At 39.9% G+C, this 21,127-nt stretch overlaps 1 protein-coding gene across 1 annotated transcript in view; it reads right to left on the minus strand.

Moving 5' to 3' along the window:
• Positions 1–21,127, minus strand: part of LOC136852535 (tolloid-like protein 2) — an 886,642-nt gene that overhangs the window by 26,408 nt on the left and 839,107 nt on the right. The window contains exons 10-14 of the mRNA XM_067127262.1: positions 19,662–19,857; positions 19,287–19,409; positions 18,723–18,883; positions 17,743–17,929; positions 7,010–7,263 (exon numbers count right to left, since the gene is read on the minus strand). Coding sequence (XP_066983363.1) covers positions 7,010–7,263; positions 17,743–17,929; positions 18,723–18,883; positions 19,287–19,409; positions 19,662–19,857 — 921 coding nt within the window. The remainder of the gene's footprint in view (positions 1–7,009; positions 7,264–17,742; positions 17,930–18,722; positions 18,884–19,286; positions 19,410–19,661; positions 19,858–21,127) is intronic.

Below are 21,127 nucleotides of genomic sequence, written 5' to 3' on the forward strand. Positions count from 1 at the left end.
TTCTCCGCCATGAAAAACTGGAGCGGTCTGAGATGAAGTCTTCCCAGGGAAACAAACTTCTCCAGCGAGGAAATGGTCCCCAGCAAACTCATCCATTCCCTCACTGAGCATGTTTCTTTCCCTAGGAAAGACGAGACTTTTTCTAAGCAAAGCAGTTGCCGTTCTCGGGATGGAAAAGCTCGAAAAGCCACTGAATCCATCTGAATCCCCAGATAGACGATGGACTGCGTCGGGATCAGATGAGACTTTTCTTGGTTCACTAGAAGTCCCAGGGACTTCGTCAAGTTCAGCGTCAAAGTCAGGTCCTCCAGACACTTCACCTGAGAAGAGGCTCGGATGAGCCAATCGTCCAGGTAGAACGAAACACGAACACCCGCCAGGTGAAGCCACCTCGCAACATTTTTCATGATCACCGTGAAGATCATGGGAGCAGTGGACAAACCGAAGCAAAGAGCTCTGAACTGGAAGACTCGTCCCCCCAGCACAAACCTCAGGTACTTTCTTGATTGAGGATGTATGGGAACATGAAAGTACGCGTCTTGCAAGTCCAGAGAGACCATCCAATCTCCTGGCCTTAAAGCCCTGAGAACAGACTGGGGCGTTTCCATCTTGAATTTCTCCTTCATAATAAAGCGGTTCAAGATGCTTACATCCAAGACCGGTCTCCATTCTCCTGACTGTTTCGGGACCAAGAATAGTCTGTTGTAGAACCCCGGAGAATCCAGTTTCAGAACTTGTTCCACGGCTTTTTTCTCTATCAACTGCTCCAGGAGGTCTAAAAGAATCTGTTGCTTCTCTCGATGGTAAGAAGGCGACAGATCCCTGGGCGACGATGCACAGGGGTGGCAACATGAGAAAGGGGATCTTGTAACCCTTCTCTAGAACCTTTAGGGACCAGGAGTCAGCCCCTTTCGTTCTCCAGGCTCCCGCAAAATAAAGAAGCCTGGCTCCTACCGGTGTCTGGAGGCGTAAAGAGTCACTTTTTTCCCCTAGGTTTCGAGGGGGCTGCTCCTCTTGTGAAACCTCTTCCTCGCGGAGACGATCTAGAGGAAGAAGTTCCTCTGCGAAAGGGCTTCTTCTTCCTGGAGGACAAAACTGAAGCTGAAGTAGAAGGAGCTGACGGACGTCTCGAAGAATGGGCCAGAAGATCTTGCGTGGCCTTCTCCTTAAGACTAGAAGCGATGTGTCTAATTACAGACTGGGGGAAAAGATGGCTGGACAAAGGGGCGAACAATAACTCTGCCCTTTGCGAAGGAGAAACTGACTTAGAGGTAAAGTCACAAAACAAGGCCCTCTTCTTTAAGAGGCCCGTACCAAAGTGGGAAGCCAGTTCCTCTGATCCATCCCTGACTGCCTTGTCCATACAGTTAAGAACACTAGAGAGCTCCCCAGGCTGATCGAATCGGGCTCCTCAGCTTAAGGTCTAAGGCTCCCAAGCACCAGTCCAAAAATTAAACACCTCCATGGTGCGGAAGAGTCCCTTAAGATGATGATCTGTCTCGGACAAAGTCCAGGAAACCTTAGCAGAAGACAGATGGGACCTTCTGGGAGCGTCGACAAGGCTGGTGAAATCCTTGAGAAGAAGAAGGCACTCTAGGACTGATATCCTCTCCTGTCTCATACCACATACCAGCCTTGCCACAAAGCTTAGACGGAGGCAGGGCAAAAGAGGTCTTGCCATGGGCCTTCCGTTCCTCCATCCAGGCGTTGACTTTCTTAACCCTTTCCTGTCCAATTAACGTAATATTACGCAATAACCCCCTACCCCCCTTCTTTTCTGACTGATGTAACTTTACGTAAAATTTACTGACATTTTTCGTACGTCTGGTAGGGGTAAATTTTTTTTTATTTTCGGACAGTTGGTGGTTTCCATAGGCTAAAGCATACCTTGGACCGTGTAACTCAGGCATCGATACGCTAGGCAAGCAGTCCCTATACTGCGCATGAAAAATCCCTGGCATAGTAAATTTCTCACAATGAAATCAGCTGATCCTGCCCACGTTTCTCTCTCGTATCTTACATTTTTTTATAAAATGTAGGATTACATTATTGGAAACACTCTGTTTCGTATCCTCTATTTTCTATAAATTTTTTAGTTCCTCTACTGTGCATGCGCAAATCCATGGCCAAGTAAAATTCTCACAATGACATCAGCTGATCGCACCCACGCAGGCCTGGCAGGCCACACTTCTGTCAGAGACCATGCGTGCGAGGTTGGGTAAACACGTGTGGCTGATTACATACAGCGACGTCAATCGAGAACAGTTTCCAACATGCTTTCGCAAAGTTTTTGCACGGTAAAACTAGCGGAAAACGCGTTAGTGCATCACATAAGAGATGTCTGGATTTTAGGCAGGGCTCTGAATCTCATTTTTCATTATCATATATATCGATATTTAGAGAATTTTGTTGGCTTTCTCATAAAAAATAATTCATTCACCTAACATAGCTTTTGAGCTACGAACGATAATGTTGACAACAGTAACATTTTTTTTCGTTTCGAACAGCTTATAACGTCAAAATGAAACTGTTGCTGTTACCAAAGTCATTTTTCTTGACTCTCACTTTATTCCTCAACCTTTCCTCTACATTTTTGTATATTTACAAAGTAATTTCTATGAAAAAATCCGAGCTAGGGCTCTTCAAAAAAAATGTCTAGCGATAATTCTCACCATATGCCGGGCAGCGCGCTGTTTCTTAACCACTTTTCTACCAATTTTTCACCAACTGGACTTATTCGTTTTTCATTGTTTTATATGTCGATATTTAGAGAATTTTCTTGGCTTTCTCATAAAAAATAATTAATTCGCCTAACTGTTATAGTTTTTGAGCTACGAACAATAATGTTGACAATGGTAACTTTTTTCGTTTCGATCAATTTATAACGTCAAAATGAAACTGTTGCCGTTACCAAAGCCATTTTTCTTGACTTTCCTTTATTCTTCAACTTTTCCTCTACTTTTTCGTATATTTACAAAGTAATTTCTATGAAAAATAACCGAGATAGGGCTCTTAAAAAAATTTTTTTCTAGCAATAATTCTCACCATAGGCCGGGCAGAGCGCTCTGTTTCTCACCCTCTTTTCTATCAATTTTTTCACCAACTGGACTTATTCGTTTTCCATTGTTTTATATGTCAATATTTAGTTTTATTGGCTTTCTCATAAAAAATAATTCATTCGCCTAACTTTATAGTTTTGAGCTACGAACAGTAATGTTGACAATGGTAACTTTATTTTCAAATCGATCAATTTATAACGTCAAAATGAAACTGTTGCCGTTAAAAACTTTCCTTTATTCTTCAACTTTTCTTCTACTTTTTCGTATATTTACAAAGTAATTTCTATGAAAAATAACCGAGATAGGGCTCTTCAAAAAAATTTTTTCTAGCGATAATTCTCACCATAGGCGGGCAGAGCGCTCTGTTTCTCACCCTCTTTTCTATCAATTTTTTCACCAACTGGACTTATTCGTTTTCCATTGTTTTATATGTCAATATTTAGGGAATTTTATTGGCTTTCTCATAAAAAATAATTCATTCGTCTGGCTTTCATAGTTTTTGGGTTACGAACTAAAATATAAAAATAAGTAAAGAATTTTTTTTTTTTTGTTAAATAACTCACATTTTTTCATATTTAGAGGGCTGGGACACTTATTCTGACTATTCCACCATAAAATATAAACATTTAGAAAAAAAGGACAGCAAAATGAATGTTGTTGGCATAAAATTTCTATTTTTGCTGAATTTTTGAAATAATTATTTTTTCGCACTGTCGAGCGCTCCCAGACACATCGGGGCTCATGTACCCTCAGTGATGTGATAACTATACTGATATGAAAGGGTTAAAAGCCCTCTTTGTAACCAAAGAAGTCATCTTCACAAACCCCGGTGCTCTCCTCGCTTTGGAAGAAGCTAACTGTGAAGGAGGAGAGAGAGGAGCCGAGGGTTTAAACTTATCTACGAACAAGTCTTTAAGAAGGCCAGTCAACACCTGATAGTGGGAAGAAGAGGAAGCAGAAGAAAGCTCGACGTCAGCAGGCTCCGAGTCGCCAGTGTCTTCTCCCTCAACAACAGGTGAAACAACCGAGTCACCCAACACTTTAGGGGAACGAAGGCCTTGAGGTCCGATACGAAGGAGGGATCTTCTTTTCCCAGAAGAAAGAGAAGCTCGGGCGTCTCGAAGAAGAGCAACGGAAGGGACGTCCTGGTGAGCGTCCTGGAGAGCGTCCTGGAGAGCGTCCTGAAGAGCGTCCATCCGGGCGTCCCGCCCAATGTCCAGCAGAGCGTCCTGCCGAGCGTCCTGCACAGGAGCGTCATGAAGAGCGGCAACCGAAGCGTCCTGGGAAGCAGCTCGCGAAGCGTCACGACGGGGAACTCGTGAACTAAGAGGGCGACAAGGCGACGAAGAAAAAGGAGCAGGAGAGGGAGACTTCCTGGACTTCTTGACGGGCAGGTTTAAGTCCTTGCGACGACGAGGCGCTGCATCCCTCTCTGCAATAAGAGAAGACAACTGCCGTTGCATCTCCAACAAAATCTTGGAAGGAGAGGTATCAAGCCTGGGGTGAGAGCTGATCCTATGGGAAGACGAGGGGCGAGGGGACGCCTTCTTCTTCCTCACAGGAGCTAAAAAGGTTCTCTCCTTAGAGCGACTGGGGCGCTCACAAACGTCCTCATCAGACGACGTCCTGGTCCTCTTCTGTGGTGGGAAAGCTTCAAAAGTACCCAACAGGCGATGAAGACTGGCGAGAAGCGTCCTCTTGAACAAAGCTCCTCTTCAGAGGGCGAGACTCCTTCCGAGAGTTCCACCCCTTACGAGGAGGGCGCCTTGGAGGACGAAAAGCAGTCCTTGAGAATACGTGCGGCTAACACGATCCTTGGCAGCCTGGGAAGTGACAACAGGACCTGCGAAAGGGGCGTCAGATCGGTGGGAAGCCCCGTAACCTTCTTGCGGCTTTCGACATGTCTTCTCCCTGAGTCCTGGGAGTCTGACAGCGGTCCAGGCCTAGAAGCATTATGGGGCGATCTGACGCCCCTCCACAACACTAGGGGAACACTGCACTTCACAACACTTTGAAGCGATGTCACTTTATTTTCGAGCGCACTGATGGTGTTCATGATCTCCGCCAGGCCAAACCCTCCATGGACACAACCTCAGGGCCCGGCAAAACCACAGGGACAGGTGCAACATTAACTACTTTAGGGTTATCAGGAGAAGAAATAACCTGACTCTTGCAAACACTCCTGGAGGAGGACCTCCTGACCCTGTCACACTCCAACTTGCACATACAATCATACGACTTCCAGCTCGCATCAGACAAAGGCTCACACTCCTTGCATTGATCATCTATCAAACAAACATGCCCCCTACACCTCAAGCAAACCGAGTGAGGGTCTACCGAAGCTTTCGGTAGCCTCACCTTACAATCACTCATGCAACATACACGAAAACTAGCAGAACTAGATCCAGACATATTAAAGAGCAGTCATAAGCAAAATCAAAAACAGTCCAGAAAAAAGCGTGTGCCAATCCACAATCCAAGGTCCAATACCAAAAGTCAAGAGAATACTTAAGTGGAAAACCAGCAAGCAACGAAATCCAGAGACGGAGGTACTGACAACAGGTGTTGACAGTACCGGCGACAGAGAAAATCTGAATAGAAAATGGGAATGGTTCCCGATTCCCGCCTCCCAGCGGCGGGAATGAGTACTAACCATCTGGCCACACTGTGTGTGCCGTGAGTTTTGAAATTCTGTCGGATTTCGGAGAAATACAGCTATATATATATATCTGGCAGGTAAGTGTCATGAACAAAATACCTTATCTCCAACACATCACCCCTTAATTCCCCAATCAATGCTTCAGACCTGGCACTATGGTGTTTCTATGTTTTTTCAATGTTTATGAGAGGACATACAGCCAACAAAAAATCAGAAAAGTTTGTTTTGCTGTTAATGTAAAATACTTCTCCATAAAGATTCAATAATACCCATTTATTTTGTTCACTCTCTAACCAGAAGATACTGTATATAGATTTATTTATCACTGCTAATTTGTTTAGCTACTAAAATTCAAATAAGTGAGAGTTGCATCTAAAATATTCCTAACTGTATATGTGTACAGATTAATATACTCTCAAAATAAGAAATGATAATTCCAACTCATCATTTTTTCTCCTTTATGAGCATTAGTATTTAGTTTTACCTGCACATCAAGAACATATCATTACAACACTACCTTTAGAAAAGTTGGCAGGACTTTATGACATCCTTAGCTCTGGCACCTCACCACATCTCCCTCCACTTGGAATTCATGTTACCCCAGTCCCAGTTTATTGTAAATTAAATACCACCCTGTGTTATGAAATTTAATGCTTTTGAATCCTTTTGTCTTCCACTTTCTATGAACCAATTCCAGTTTCCTAGGAAATGCATGGTCTCTCCTGAAAACACGAGCTATCTCTTCATTATAAAACATTATAAGAGTGGCCAGAGTTTACAAAGTGGGAATCACAACTTCTCACAGTGTCTTACAACCAAACAACCAAGTTCAACTAATGCTAATTTATCAATAGAGGAGGTTCTGATAATGATTTTTATGCAAAGGTAACTCTGTATTCTATTCTGTTCATTCATTTTTATACAGTAATTTTATACAGTTACAGCAACTGTAATAGTAGGTCCAATGATAGTCATCAGACCACAAAGGTTGGAGGGTTGCATTTACTTGTTTCAGATGTAATTTCCATGTTTGCAATCTGAGTTTATTTAAAAAAATATACCAATAATAAAAAGAAAATTTTTAAAAAGCTTGACTGTCAGTACATACGAACGCAAAATGGCTCCATGTACTTGAAATTTTATAAAGTAATAATTAAATAATGCAACATTAGCTAAAACTGTCACGTAAGATTTTTTAACTTTAATGGTTTAAATGTACTGTATCCCCTATTACCACTAATTGTTACATTTTACTTAACAATTTTACCACTAATTGTTACATTTTACTTACCAATTTTATTCTGTGACCTGGAGTAGTAGTAAACTGCCATACACAGTCTTTTCTACTTGGATAGTAATCTGGATAGTTTGGACTGTATATTTCACCTACTGGAGAGGTAATTTCATGTTTGCAGCCACCTTCTTTGCAATCATGACCATTTTCATGGAGTGTGAAACCATTTAGACATGAGCAAACATATGACCCAATTGTGTTCTTACATATGTGTTGGCAACCACCATTATCTGTAGCACATTCATCTTTATCTGAAACATTAAATGTTTGTCATTTTAAAATTTTTTTTCTTGACAATCATTTTTAAAAGCACCTACAGTAGTACTATAATGCCCTGTATATAGACAATTTGTATAGCATTAGTGTATTCTTCATTTACCACAATATTGTAAAACACTGCTTGTAATATGTCACATTCTGAGAGATCTCTGGTACAGAATAAAAGGAAGAGTAAGACCTACAATTTCAAATTTTTTAAATGAAAAATTTTCAACTCTTAAGAAAACTGTATATATGGCATGGTACATTATTCATCTTCAGGGAAAGAAGTAAATAAATCAATAGTTAGAAAATAATCTTCACAAGGATATTACTACACTAAACAACAGACAGCTTAGAACCCACAACTTATCTTCCCAATCTGCCATCTCAGAGTGTGCCTGATATCTCAACCTTCATGCTGCCCTAACCTCTATCATATTGCTCTGCTGTATATGTAGACTTAAATGGCAAATGAAATATTTCCATAATAAATAACATTGATTATGGTCACATCTTCACTGGCAATGTCACTATACATATCCAAATTGCGTAATCATTTGGTTATTTATGCTGTTCATTACACTAGATTACAAAGCAGTCTATATAGCCTTAGGCACAAGTCATATTTCCAACTAGTTTGTTTGATAGCTTGAGGAAACATTCATAATTGGTGCTGAATGAAAGCCTGTATCAGTCCCATCCCACAGAACACATTACCCAAGGCGTCACCCTGTTTCTGACAATTGGTCCAATGGTGAGACCGGCAATCCCCAACTAATGGCAGCAGAGGAAGGGGACAGCCAGCCTCAGTGACACTCTCCCTTTTTCTTCCCTTTTCCTCCTTTCCTGGCTGTGATTGGGAGGGGGGAGGGAAAGGGTTGGGATGGTTCCTCAGCCCTCCTAATGAAATGAGGGTGAGACTGCTGTCTGGGTCTTTGAAACACTGGTTACTTTGTTATTCCAGATAGTAAGAGGTTCATTAGGACTACTGACTCAGGTGTGCCTGCCCTAGTCTCTGAGATGTATTTGATGGCTATTGCACTGTAGATGGTATAGTCCTATAAATCCGATCTCCTAAGCTTGATTGTTGCATCAACACTAAGCTTAGGGAAAAAAGCAAAGAGCCTAACACTGAAATATTCCTTAATGATAGGCTATTCTCTCCGGAGAAACTTTCCTCGAAAAGCTCACTGCTGGGCACAGCAGTTTGCTAAAAAGGTCACAATCACACCTCCAGACACCAACAACCTCCTGAACAAGGTCTTCTCATCACGAGACAAAAGACCTATGACAGCAGTCTGTAATGTGTTCAACCAAAGGTGGAGCCATGAAACAGTTTCTAGAGTCTACTCTTGAACAGGGAATGTAAGTTTCTTCTGATGGCCTTGTAGGAGTAGTAGTGCCGTCAGTACATCATGAATCTTGTGCACTGCAGGCATTACTTTAGGTTCTTTGCAGTGTCCCTTTGGCCCCTAGCTGCAACTCCTTTCATTCCTTTTACTGTACCTCCATTTACATTCTCTGTCTTCCATCTTACGTTCCTCTGCCCTCTCCTAACAGTTGCTTCATAGTGCAACTGCAAGGCTTTCATCCTGTTACACCTTGCAAACCTTTTTGCTCTCTATTTCCCTTTCAGTGCTGAATGACCACACCATAGGTCCCAGTGCTTGGCTTTAGGCCTAAATTTTATATTCCAGTCTCCTGATGAAGTCTTTTCAAAGGAAGGTCATTTGTCAGTTGGCAAATTGATGTCCAAATAGTGAAGATTAGCCTCTGCATCCTCCAGTGTACAGTATACCTCCTCTGATATGAAAGGGGCAGGGGAAGGAGTTTGCTCAATCTGCTAGAGGTGAGGGAGCTACCTGGCTCACTAACTAAGAGCCAACAGACCAGGGAAACCTGACGGAAGGGCGCACCACCTAAGCCAACCTAAGGATAGCTCCACTGACAAGACCAGGGGCAGGTATGAAGCCAAGTTCATCTCCCTGAGACTATTAAGCTTATGAATGAGCACAATAATCTCTTGGAATGCTGCTCCACACACCCTCATCAGGCACTGAGGGAGTCACACTAGATTTATGCTACCTTGATCTTCTACCAAACTCAAAGAAAGCCTCCACTGGAGAAGGCAGACATGACCCGGAGAGTAGGGGTCTAAACAGAGTTCATGCTTTGACCATCCTGCTCCCTATTCTTAGTCTGGGAAACCACCGAAGAAGAAGACAGAGGGGAAGAACAAGTCTGTTCACCAACTCTTGCCCTCCTCAAGCACCTGCAGCAAACTGCAAGCACAAGAGGTGGAAGAGATTGGAGATCTATCTCATGAGTAAGAGTGCTCGGATTGCATGTACTTCTGAGAATGCAGACACCCCAAGCACCCATGGCCCGGACCTGACGTGCTTAGAGGAAACAGTTTGTGTAGGCTCATCCCCATGCAACTCCTTGAAGATATGGGGAGCAGAGCTACTGCAAGCTGTAGCCTATTATTTTGAGAAGCAAAAAGCTCATTAGCAGAGATCCATCCTCATCTTGGAAGTTAAATAGCAAATGAGAAACTAATAAAAGTACTAACAGAAAACCACAGATCCACAGACCATTCACAAATTCAACATCCCAAAGAAACACATCTAACAAGGAAAAGGACCCTTAAAAAACTTGAACGTAAATAATGTCAATCTTACAGTGGAACTGTTGGGGTATCATTTCAAGTGCTGAACAAATCAAAACACTAATCAGGGGTGCAGTGGCAAACATAATTTGTCTCCAAGAAACAAAAACTGAGGACAAATTTTATAACCCTCATTTAAATTATAATTTCTACAGATCTCCCCCACAACCGGGAGAAGGAGCTCAAGGAGGCACAAGTTTTATTATCCATAAATCTGTAAAGTGCAGCATCATCCAACTTGACAATACTTCAGGCTTGTGCTGTACAAAGCCACATTGATAAAAAGATCACTCTGTGTTCTTTATATCTGCAGCCCAGATTAGAAGATCGCCTATATGATATGTCTGGTAATAACAGGCAATTAGATCTCTGGCCTTCAACACCTACTTGACCAACTGCCATCCCCATTCATATTAATGGTTGATTTTAATGCATAACATACTCTTTTGGGGGGTAATGTATGTGACAGATGGGGTAACAATATTGCGCAGTTATTTGACAAAACAGTAACGATATAGTTTATTGAACATTGGATCACCAACAAGGTATCAGGTATACCATAACTCCTCTTCTGCCAGAGATTTAAATATATGCTCCTCAGCTATTGTACTAGATTACCAGTGGTCAGTGAGTAAAGACCTATTTGGCAATGACCACTGGCCTATACATCTGAAATATTTTCATAATGCTCCATCCCCATGCCTCTCGAAGTGGAAAATAGATGAAGCAAATTGGAGATATGAAAGATTAACACACTGAAAAGAATTCCAAGGACCTCCCCCCTTCTCCAATTCAAGCTTATCAGCAATAAAAAAGGCTAAGAGACAATCATGGATAAAGTACATCTAACCAAATCTGGAATATGATCAGGAAATTGCAAGGTAAATATACTCCAGACCCACTGCCTATACAAAAAGGTGGTGGGTGGATATACAGTAGACCCTTGACTCACGAACGCATTGACCCACGTACAACTCGATCCCTGACCAAAATTATAGGTAAAATTTCACCCTTGACTTACGAACTAACTTTGAGATACGAACAAAAAAAAATGCGGAAAATAAAAATTCTGTTTGGGTCATGAACTAATTTTGAGACATGAACATTTGAGAAATGCTGGAAATTTCTGGAAAATAACAATTCACTTTGTTTCACAAACTAATTTTTAGACACAAACATTTGAAAAATGCGCGAAATCGCCCAGCACACGTGAGAGCGTTTGAGTTGCCATGGGACCAGCCATCTTCCAGCCTCCCACGCACGGCGTCACCCACGTATCACTCTTTGTCTCATCTCATTGTGTACAAGACGTTCGTCAATTAACTTAGCATTTTTTGCTAAAACTTGTGATTTTCTTCATAATGGGCCCTAAGAAAGTGAAGAGTGGTGGTGAAAGTAAGAAAGTGAAGAGTGATGGTGAGAAGAGGGTGCAGAGAAGATAACCATTGAAATAAAGAAAGAAATTATAGAAAAGTTTGAACGTGGTGTTCGTGTGACCGATATCGCAAGTGAGTACAAGATGGCCAAGTCGACAATTTTGAAAAACAAGGATGCCATTAAAGAAGCAAATGTTGCAAAGGGAGTGACAGTACTAACCAAGATGAGATCGCAAACCCTCGAAGAGGCAGAAAAAATCATTTTGAAGTGGGTACATGAGAAACAGATGGCAGGTGATAGTGTAAACGAGCCGATCATCTGCGAAAAAACTCGGCTTGCTGAAGGAAACTCCTTCTACTAGTGCCACGCCAGATGATTTTAAGGCTAGTAAAGGGTGGTTTGATAACTTCAAGACGAGAACTGGCATTCACTCTGTAATTAGGCATGGCGAGGCTGCTAGCGCAGACAAGGCTGCTGCTGAGGCATTCGTGACCGAGTTTGCAGAGTTCGTGGAGGCCGAAGGATACGTCGCTCAACAGATTTTCAATTGTGATGAAACGGGCCTCTTCTGGAAGAAGATGCCCAACAGGACATTTATCACCCAAGAAGAGAAGGCGCTCCCAGGCCACAAGCCAATGAAGGACAGGCTTACGCTTTTGTTATGCTCAAACGCAAGTGGCGACTTGAAACGAAAGCCGCTACTTGTCTACCATTCAAATAACCCGCGTGCCTTTAAGCAGCACAACGTAAATAAGGCCAGACTGCCTGTAATGTGGAGGGCCAATACAAAAGCATGGGTGACACGGAGCTTGTTTATGGAGTGGATTGATGAAGTGTTTGCGCCCACCGTGAGTCAGTACCTAACAGAGAACAAGCTGCCCTGCGGTGCCTTCTGATCATGGATAATGCCCCGCACACCCTTCGTACTTGGCTGACTGCAGTGAACATGACTTCATTCAGTTCAAGTTCCTTCCACCCAACACGACCTCTGTTCTCCAGCCCATGGACCAACAAGTCATTAGCAATTTTAAGAAATTATATACGAAGGCGCTCTTCTCCAGATGCTTCCATGTAACTGAAGAGACAAAATTAACCTTAAAAGAATTTTGGAAGAAGTACTTTAATGTTTTTCACTGCATAACCCTCATTGATAACGCATGGACTGAAGTTACGTATCACATTAAATTCTGCATGGCGGAAACTTTGGCCCCAGTGCGTAACTGTCCGTGACTTTGAGGGCTTCGATGCAGAGATTGTGCAAGAAATTGTGTCCATGGGCAACAGTATGGGTCTACAAGTCAACGACGAAGATGTTGAAGAATTGGTCGCTGAACATTCAGAAGATTTGACTGCGGACGAACTTGTTCAACTCCACAAAGAGCAGCAGGAGCAACTTGCTCGGGAGCAATCAACTGACGAAGAGGAGGATGAGGAGGAAGTTACAGATGTCAGCAGTGATGTGATAAAAGCCGCATTGGAAAAGTGGAATGATGTCCAGTGCTTCCTTGAATTGTATCATCCGGACAAAATTGTTACGAACAGGATCGTGAATATGCTCAATGAAAATTTAATGAGCCATTTCTGAAGAGTTATGCAAGGAAGGAAAAGGCAACAGACATTGGATAAGTTTGTGATTAAAAGTTCACCAAAAAACCTAGAAGAGTTGAATCTCTGGAACGAGATCTCCCCTGACCTGGATGGGGAGGGTCTCCTTCCACACAATAACCTCCTCCCCACCCACCACCCTCCTCTTCTCTTGTCCGTCAAGCCAGAAGTCTTGCCAGTCATAGTAAGTGTTCACTTTACAAATGTTTTTATAGTGTTAGTTTACCATTTTAAATTATATTATTAGATATATTAAGGTTTTTTACACTGACTTTTACATTATCTGTGTAAAATAAGGCAAAATATACATAATATATATTGGTTCAATGAGGGGTCGAGAACCAATTAATATTATTCCCATTAAACCTTATGGGGAGATTAGCTCCAGTCACGAACAATTTCGACACGACCAAGGTCTAGGAACGGATTGTGTTCGTGAGTCAAGGGTCTACTGTATATCTGATCCTAAAGAAGTGGCAGAGATGTTTGGCAAGCACTTTGCCAAAGTACCTAGTGCAACACAGTACTCTCTCCTGAATTTCAGCAAATCTGAAATTCTACATCAACAGTTCCACCTCAGTTCAAAAATACAAAGGCTTTCAATGTACCTTTCACCATGGACGAGATGCTGAAACTCCTCATCAACGTCCCTTGGGGGAGGAAGATATAAGGTATGAAATGTTAAAAGCATCTTCCAGAGACCAGGAGGGGCTTCCTCTTGGATACCCTTAATGATCTTTGGAAATTCCATACCTCTCCGAAGTCTTGGAAAACAATTGAAGTCCCTAGCCTTAAGTCTGGCAAGAACCCATAACTAACTCGGAATTTACAGGCTTATAGCTCTTACAAGCTGCGTATGTAAGCTATTTGAAAGAATGGTGAACAGCATATTGGTCTGGTACTGTATCTAGAAACAAAATTGCTTTTATCTAATAGGCAATAAGAAAGAAGTACTATAGACCTACTATTAATGTTATCTAGGGAGATCCAGAATGCTTTTGCCACCCAGAATCAGGTCAATGGAGTCTTTCATGTTATGGAGAAAGCTTACGATACCACTTGGAGGGATGGTATTCTGAAGCAGTTGGCTTCTTGGGCATTGGAGGCACTATGTATTATATTTCATTAAGGATTTTCTATCAGAACGCTACCTAAAAGTCTGCAATGTACCCTCATTTTCCTCTTCTTATATACATGAAGAAGGTGTCCCCTCAAGGTAGCCGGTAAGTGTTACCTTATTTGCAATAGCAGTCAACAGTCTGATGGATCACCTACCAACTGGGTTCCAAGGATCATTATTTATAGATGACTTTGATATCTTCTGCTGCAGAAAGCCTGCAGGAAGGCTCAGGCTGCAATAAACGCAGCTTCCAAGTGGGCAGCTGCTAGGGATTTAGGTTTTCACCTCATAAAATAAAAGTCATCAGATTCAAATGAACTAGAAAAAGAGAGATACCAACCCTCTTCTTAAAATCAAATGAACTAGAAAAAGAGAGGAGATACCAACCCTCTTCTTAAAAGAATGTTTTAACATAGAAGATGAAGTTAAATTTCTTGGGGGTGATATTTGATAAGAAACCTTTGGTCCTCATATAAATGATCTCGCCAACATGGTTACACAGTCACTGAATATATTGTTAAGCTTTATAGTCTATCTTTATGCTTAAGCAAGATGGATTATGCCTGTCAAATTTATGGATCTTCCCGTAAAACTAACTTGGAAAAATTAGATGTTGTACATAATTCCGGACTACAGATATGTACAGGAGCATACAGCACTTCCCCTGTAGCTAGTATATATATGTAGACTTGGGCTTACCGCCCCCTTTCAATCTGCAGGGAAAAACTAAGCTAAGGTATGCATCCAAATCCTTAACTTCCAACAGCAACCCAGATTATAAGTATGTGAAAGCACCAGTAGATTGGGCAGCAAATAGACCTCAACTACCCAAACCTCTGGAGGCAAGACTTGAGAGAGAATGCAGGTTGCATACCTTAATTCTCCACCTTGGTGTAAACCCTCAGTCATGGGAGGGAAGAAGCCTATTTCCAATGAAGAAATTAGAAGGGAATTTCTTCAGCATTCCCTCCAACACAAAGGGCAGAGCATACATATCTTCTGATGGCCCTAAGCTGGAGGATGGAGTTTGGCTGTGCAGTAGTAATAGGAAATTATACAATCATAAAGAAATTACCCCTTCCTGCTTGATATTCGTGGATGAGTTATATGGCATGCTAGAAGCTGTAAAATATGTTTTTAATAAAGGAAAGATTAATGGCAGCTTTATCATTATTCTGACGTAAGTCTTTTATCCTCATTAAAACAGTTGATGCCCTTTCACTACTTCACACTGAGTACAAGAAGTACAGAATGACTGGCCCTCCTGTACTTCCATAAGAGTATCAGGGTGAGCTTTTGTTGGGTACCTGTTCATGGGTATAGATGGCAATGAGAGAGCCGATAAGGCAGCTAAAGAATCGATAAGATTACGTACATAATCAGGCACTTGCAAACTTCCCACCCTCTGATTTTAAGTAAATTATTCACATTTACACAAGTAGGAAGTGGTACAGTAAATTATTTGGAATAACACAACTGGTAATAGGAAGCTGAAGGCTATTTGACCTTTAGGTAAGAGATCAAATCATCCAGATTGGAGGACTAGCATTATTTTAACAAGGCTGAATATAGGACATATTCATGCTATGCATAGATACCTAATGCAAAGTGGAGAAAGGAGACAGGCCCAAATCTGCAGTCCCTATCAAGAAGTTTTAACAGTAAAGCATTTTTTAACTGATTGCCCAGGCTTTACCCAAGAAAGGAGAGCTACTTTACTGTATGGCATATCCATGAGTGAGGTACTTGACGATAATTGCGATGTCAAAAAACTGATGTTTTAAAAAAAAAAATTGATGTTTTAAATTTTAAAAAAATTGACATTTCAAAATATCAGATTTTACAGACTTGTTTACTTAATTCTTATCTTAATTTATAGTTTTGCATGAATTTTAGCTAGATTTATAATATCAGATTGTAAGTGCTCAATGGCCTAAGTTGCCCCATTGCTTGGCATATTTACCTAAAATCTATAAATCTATCTATCTAATCAAGACATGAAGATCATGGACCCTTGTGCCTTCTCATATGGGTAGATGTAAATACTTATCAAAGAATCGGAACGTTAAAACAAGCATTAATGGTGAATACAAGTACAGTATGTCAACGATAATACTGCTGAAGACTGGTGAGACCATTAGCACATACTTCATATATGAGATAGACCTGTTTTATAGGGCCACACTGGAAAGAACTCTGGCAAGATAAGTTTTCAAGAGGAACAAAGAATGAGTGACAGTATTAGTTTGTGCTAATACTACAGGACTCATGAACTGAAACTGTTTATAAGAAAATTTAAGAAATTAAGGACATTAACAGAAGGTCAACTTTACACAAGGCATGGCAAAATATGTGCCCAGCTATGTACCATGAAGAATTTACACACTTTGGGGACAGGATATCAAGTGATCACAAGAACATCCAACAGTCTATTAGCTTCAACCCCAATGTCCTAAGCAAGCTGACAGCCAAGGATCCTATAGACTGGGCGCAATTAGGTGATGATGTATGATAGGTCTCGGGGTGTGTGACCCACCCTTATGCACTAAAGAAAGAGGGAGAACAGAAGCAAAGACAAAGAAGAGGAAGGACAATTATGAGACATGAAACTGCACTAGATTTATGGCACAATGCAAGTTCTAGAGATTTTCTCATTTCAAAAGCCTGAAAGTCATGCATTCCTACATGGGACAAAGGGCCTTCCAAGGAAAGAAAGCAGCCTCCATTAAACTGGACAACATTTATGACCTGTTTAGGAAAGTGGTAGAACATCGGCATCCTCATCTTTTCCTCCCTCCCCATCACCTGGAGGAACTCATGATCTCCTTCGTTGGTCATATAGTCTATTGCTAAGCACTATGCAGTCTCTCTCACCTTCTCTGTAGCCTGGATGGCCCTGAGTTTGAGACTTGTTGATAACCACCAGCTCTTATTATTAACAAGCCCAAGCCCTTCGAGACTGATGGCCATGAGCCAGAGGGTTGTTAATCCAGAGCCTGTAGCTGGGCCTCCACTGCTCTGCACTGCTTTAGGTTCTTGGCAGTGTACCTTCAGCCCATAGCTGCAACCCCTTTCATTCCTTTTACTGTACCTCCATTCATATTCTCTTTCTTCCATCTTGTTATCCAATTTATCCAACCTCTCCTAACAATTGTTTCATTGTGCAACTGAGATTCTCCTGCTACACCTTTCAGTCCTTTCTACTCTCAATTTCCCTTTCAGCGCTGAATGACCTCATATGTCCCAAACTTGGCCTTTGGCCCAACTTCTATATTCCATTCCATTCCATTCCACTGCCCTGGATCCTTTACTGATCTTACATTAGCCTCAAGGCAACTTTTGCAAATACGTAAATACAGAAGCAGAATTAAAATATATTAAGTTATAAGTTGAAGTGTTTTCCTTTTCAATGCTTTTTAAACGGAGGAAGTATATGGACATTTTACTCCAATATTATACTTGGGTCATGATATTAGTGGTGACTGCTTATAATGCATCAACTAAACATGATAGGAACTGAGGGGTTAGGTGACCTAATCATTCAGAATTTTTAACTTTTCGGGGCAACCATAGTCCTGAGGATACAGAAAAGATAGATTTTGTTGTGGACTTACAAGACAATCAGAGTTTCCTCTCTCCTACTGTATCAAGAATAGTTTTCATATTATGATCAACAGGCATAAACCTCTAGTTACATACCAGTGAAATATACTGCAGCAAATCCACTTTTCTGCACCGAGTTATCAGAAGTGAATTCAATGCGAAGACTATTTCCCTCTGAAGTTATGACAGATGGTAACCTCTGCCCACAAAATACACCATGCTTCCTCATTTCTGAGACTCCTAGTTTACTTCGGATGTCCACACTGTCATACTCACAGTCTTGCTAGAACAAAAATAATGGAAATTAATACCTTAAGCAAATTTTTTTTAATTTGCCATTCATAATGCAATTTGAGGATGGGGGAAAGAGAGAGAAAGGGTATTCCACACTGAAACAAGATCAGAGTATTGATAAACATGATTTCGAGCAGTATGTCATAAGATCACAAATTTAAATTGCACGCATTGGTGCCCAATGCAAGTGGGGTAGGGAAACCTCAAAATACTGATAACAACAATACAAGCAGTATTAATGTCATTTACCAGCCACTGATCATATCTCAGTCAAAAGTTGAAGCTATTCTTGAGTTAGTAAGTTGAGAGATGTAAAGTGAATTGAAAAAATTCCTTAGGTAAATGATCTGAGGGGTAATGATTTTGGTTAAGGAGTACTGGATATTGTACTGTATAAGCAATCAATTCTTTATCAGTCAACAGTACTGTATAAAAAAAAGTATGCAAAACCAGAGAATAACTTATCTGGTACTTTGTTAACACTGTGACTGTCTTAATCGCAAACTACAGCAAATGACACTGTAAGTAAACCTTTTACATAAATTTTACCAGTCTTCAATACAGTACAGTATTTACAATTTATTTACTAATAAAGGTTTAAGAAACTAATTTATATACATAAACGTGTGCAAAAGCAATATGTTTACATTATGTGTGTGTATACTTAAATACAAATCATTTGGGCTTGCCAATGGAGTCAAAAGAATCTCTTAATGGGTGTTCTGGTTAAACTATTAAACAGTACTTATCAATAATAACAGGGTTTTGCAATTTAAACTTACATTATTACCCTCAAGATCGAAATGTGTGAAGTTTAATGTGATTCGATACTGAGGTGGTGCTATAATTTCCCAAATGCAATTCTTGTTCACAGGATACAAATCGGGAAAAGAAGGACTTGTTATTGTTCCATTTGGATTTTCAATTTTTCCCCCACATGCATCTGCAAATATACAACAGAAAATATAACACTCTAAAACCAACTATCATCAGCTCTGAGTGCAAGTTATACAGGTATAGCATTTTAAAAATAAAATTTACAAAGACATTCCAACATGCATAGTACCTCAAGTTGCACCAAATCAAAATATACAGTACAATATTTTTCAGTCTTTTGTGTGCAGCAATACAAATCTTTTGCTGTTTAAATGTGAGGTGCTGGACGCTTATTTGAAATGTCATTTGTGCCTTAGTAAATTAACATTTGCAAGTATACAGAAAAATCAATTATATTCATCTAGTACTGTACAGTACACTGTATCATGTACTGTATATGCTTTAAAGAATATTTTAAGAAAAATATATGTCTTAGAGCTCAAAATATGATAATCTACTTAACTACTGACCTTCACAACGTTTACCATCTGAATGAAGTTCATATCCTATCTTACAACTACATTCATATCCTCCTAGCTGATTTATACAGTTGTGCTCACATCCATGGTCTAAACTTGAACATTCATCATATTCTGTAATAAAATAAAATGTGCTGGATTATTCAGTTCTTAATATATTTATACAGTATACTGAATACTACCTTCCTGTAGGCCTAGTTTTAAAATGAAGTTAAAGTGAAGAATGAAACAGCATTAAGCTGTACTTTTTTTTTACCTTATAAAATGTGCTTTACTGAAACTACTGTTAGACAAACCTTTTAAGTGAAGATTTTTTAATTAATATCAGATAATTTTTATAACTAAATGTATTCAAGATGGAATTACCTTTCATAAATGTTGCAGAAAAACCAGCTTTCTGCACAGATCCATCCGTTACAAATTTTATTCTCATTTTATTTGAAGTAGACTTTATATCGTTTGGCTTCTTATATCCGCAAAAAACTCCAATTAATGTAGAGTTTTCCTCATGTCCATCACGAACATCTAAATAATCGTAAACGCAATCGTCATGGTTCTCAATCTGTGGACATTTGGATTATGAAATTTGTAATCAGTGTTACACATTTATTGAAAAGGAAATATTACTGTAGGCTATAAAAACAAAGTTTGTGAACTGAAAATAATATCCTGACAAACATTATAATGTCATGCAATTAGCTGTCCTTACAAAAACCAACTGAATAGCAACACGAAAAAAATCTCACTTTTCAATGCAAGAGATCATAATAGTGTATATATTTGATAATCTTTGTTCACTACAAAATACATCACACAATATTTAAGACACAGCATTAACAAACAAAAATTTATTCAGTAATGCTTTGAATGAAATTTGAAGACCTAACACAACACAGTGAAAGTACCACTATGCATCTCAGAATTAATAGGAGCCCATTCATTATTAACACAGAATGTCTACACAAAATCAGCAATGAAAATGACTTGTGTTCTCTGAAAACTGTTTACAACAGATTTGTTCTTAGTAATGTTTTAAAACTATGATTCTGTACTCTTCTAAATTTCATCTAATAATGCAGCCTTCTTAACAAAAGCATAATGTTTACTTAATTAATCTGGTAATTTGTAAGTGTTCACCCTCATACAGATGCTCTAATAACTTGCATGTCCCTATAATTATCCTCTCAAAGGTAGCTTGTGTACATTTTAATTTATCAAAAATAATTCTAAGGAAGACTTGGAGGCATATGACACTTGATTTTAAAGTGGTGAAAGTGAAATTTAGATTAATATAAGAAAATATATTAAACAGGGCAAAACTGGCAGACATTTTGTGAATCTGTCAATGATATAGTATATGAAGATACAATTGCAAAATTTCATAATTTAAATCCCAAACAATTGCATGTACTTTCTTGGTGATGTAAGTTGCTGATAACTAAATTTATAATATTGTGCAAAGCTGACTAGTAAGTCAGTTGAGGGCTGATAATTAAAAAATGAATGTCAAAATCTGTGGATGGAAGGTGTTATGCAATTGTAAATATATGATTTTTAAACCTTGAAAAATGAAGAATTTTTAATTTAAATTTCCATTTATGCTGAATTGCATAAAGAAAATGGATTGGGGGATGCACAGTATATGTGGAGATCTTGGAATAAAAGGCAAAATTGGAGACATGCTGTATGAAGAGAAAACAGTCCTCTGCCTATAGGATGAACATTCCAGGTGGCTGCATGTGGATGACAGGCAGACCTGAATGATGTAAGATAAAAGGTACTAATCTAAATTTGAGAAAGTTTGTGGTAGTGACTGCAGAGGATGGAATATG

The sequence above is a fragment of the Macrobrachium rosenbergii genome, chromosome 25, assembly GCF_040412425.1.
Source record: "Macrobrachium rosenbergii isolate ZJJX-2024 chromosome 25, ASM4041242v1, whole genome shotgun sequence".
NCBI lineage: Eukaryota > Metazoa > Arthropoda > Malacostraca > Decapoda > Palaemonidae > Macrobrachium > Macrobrachium rosenbergii.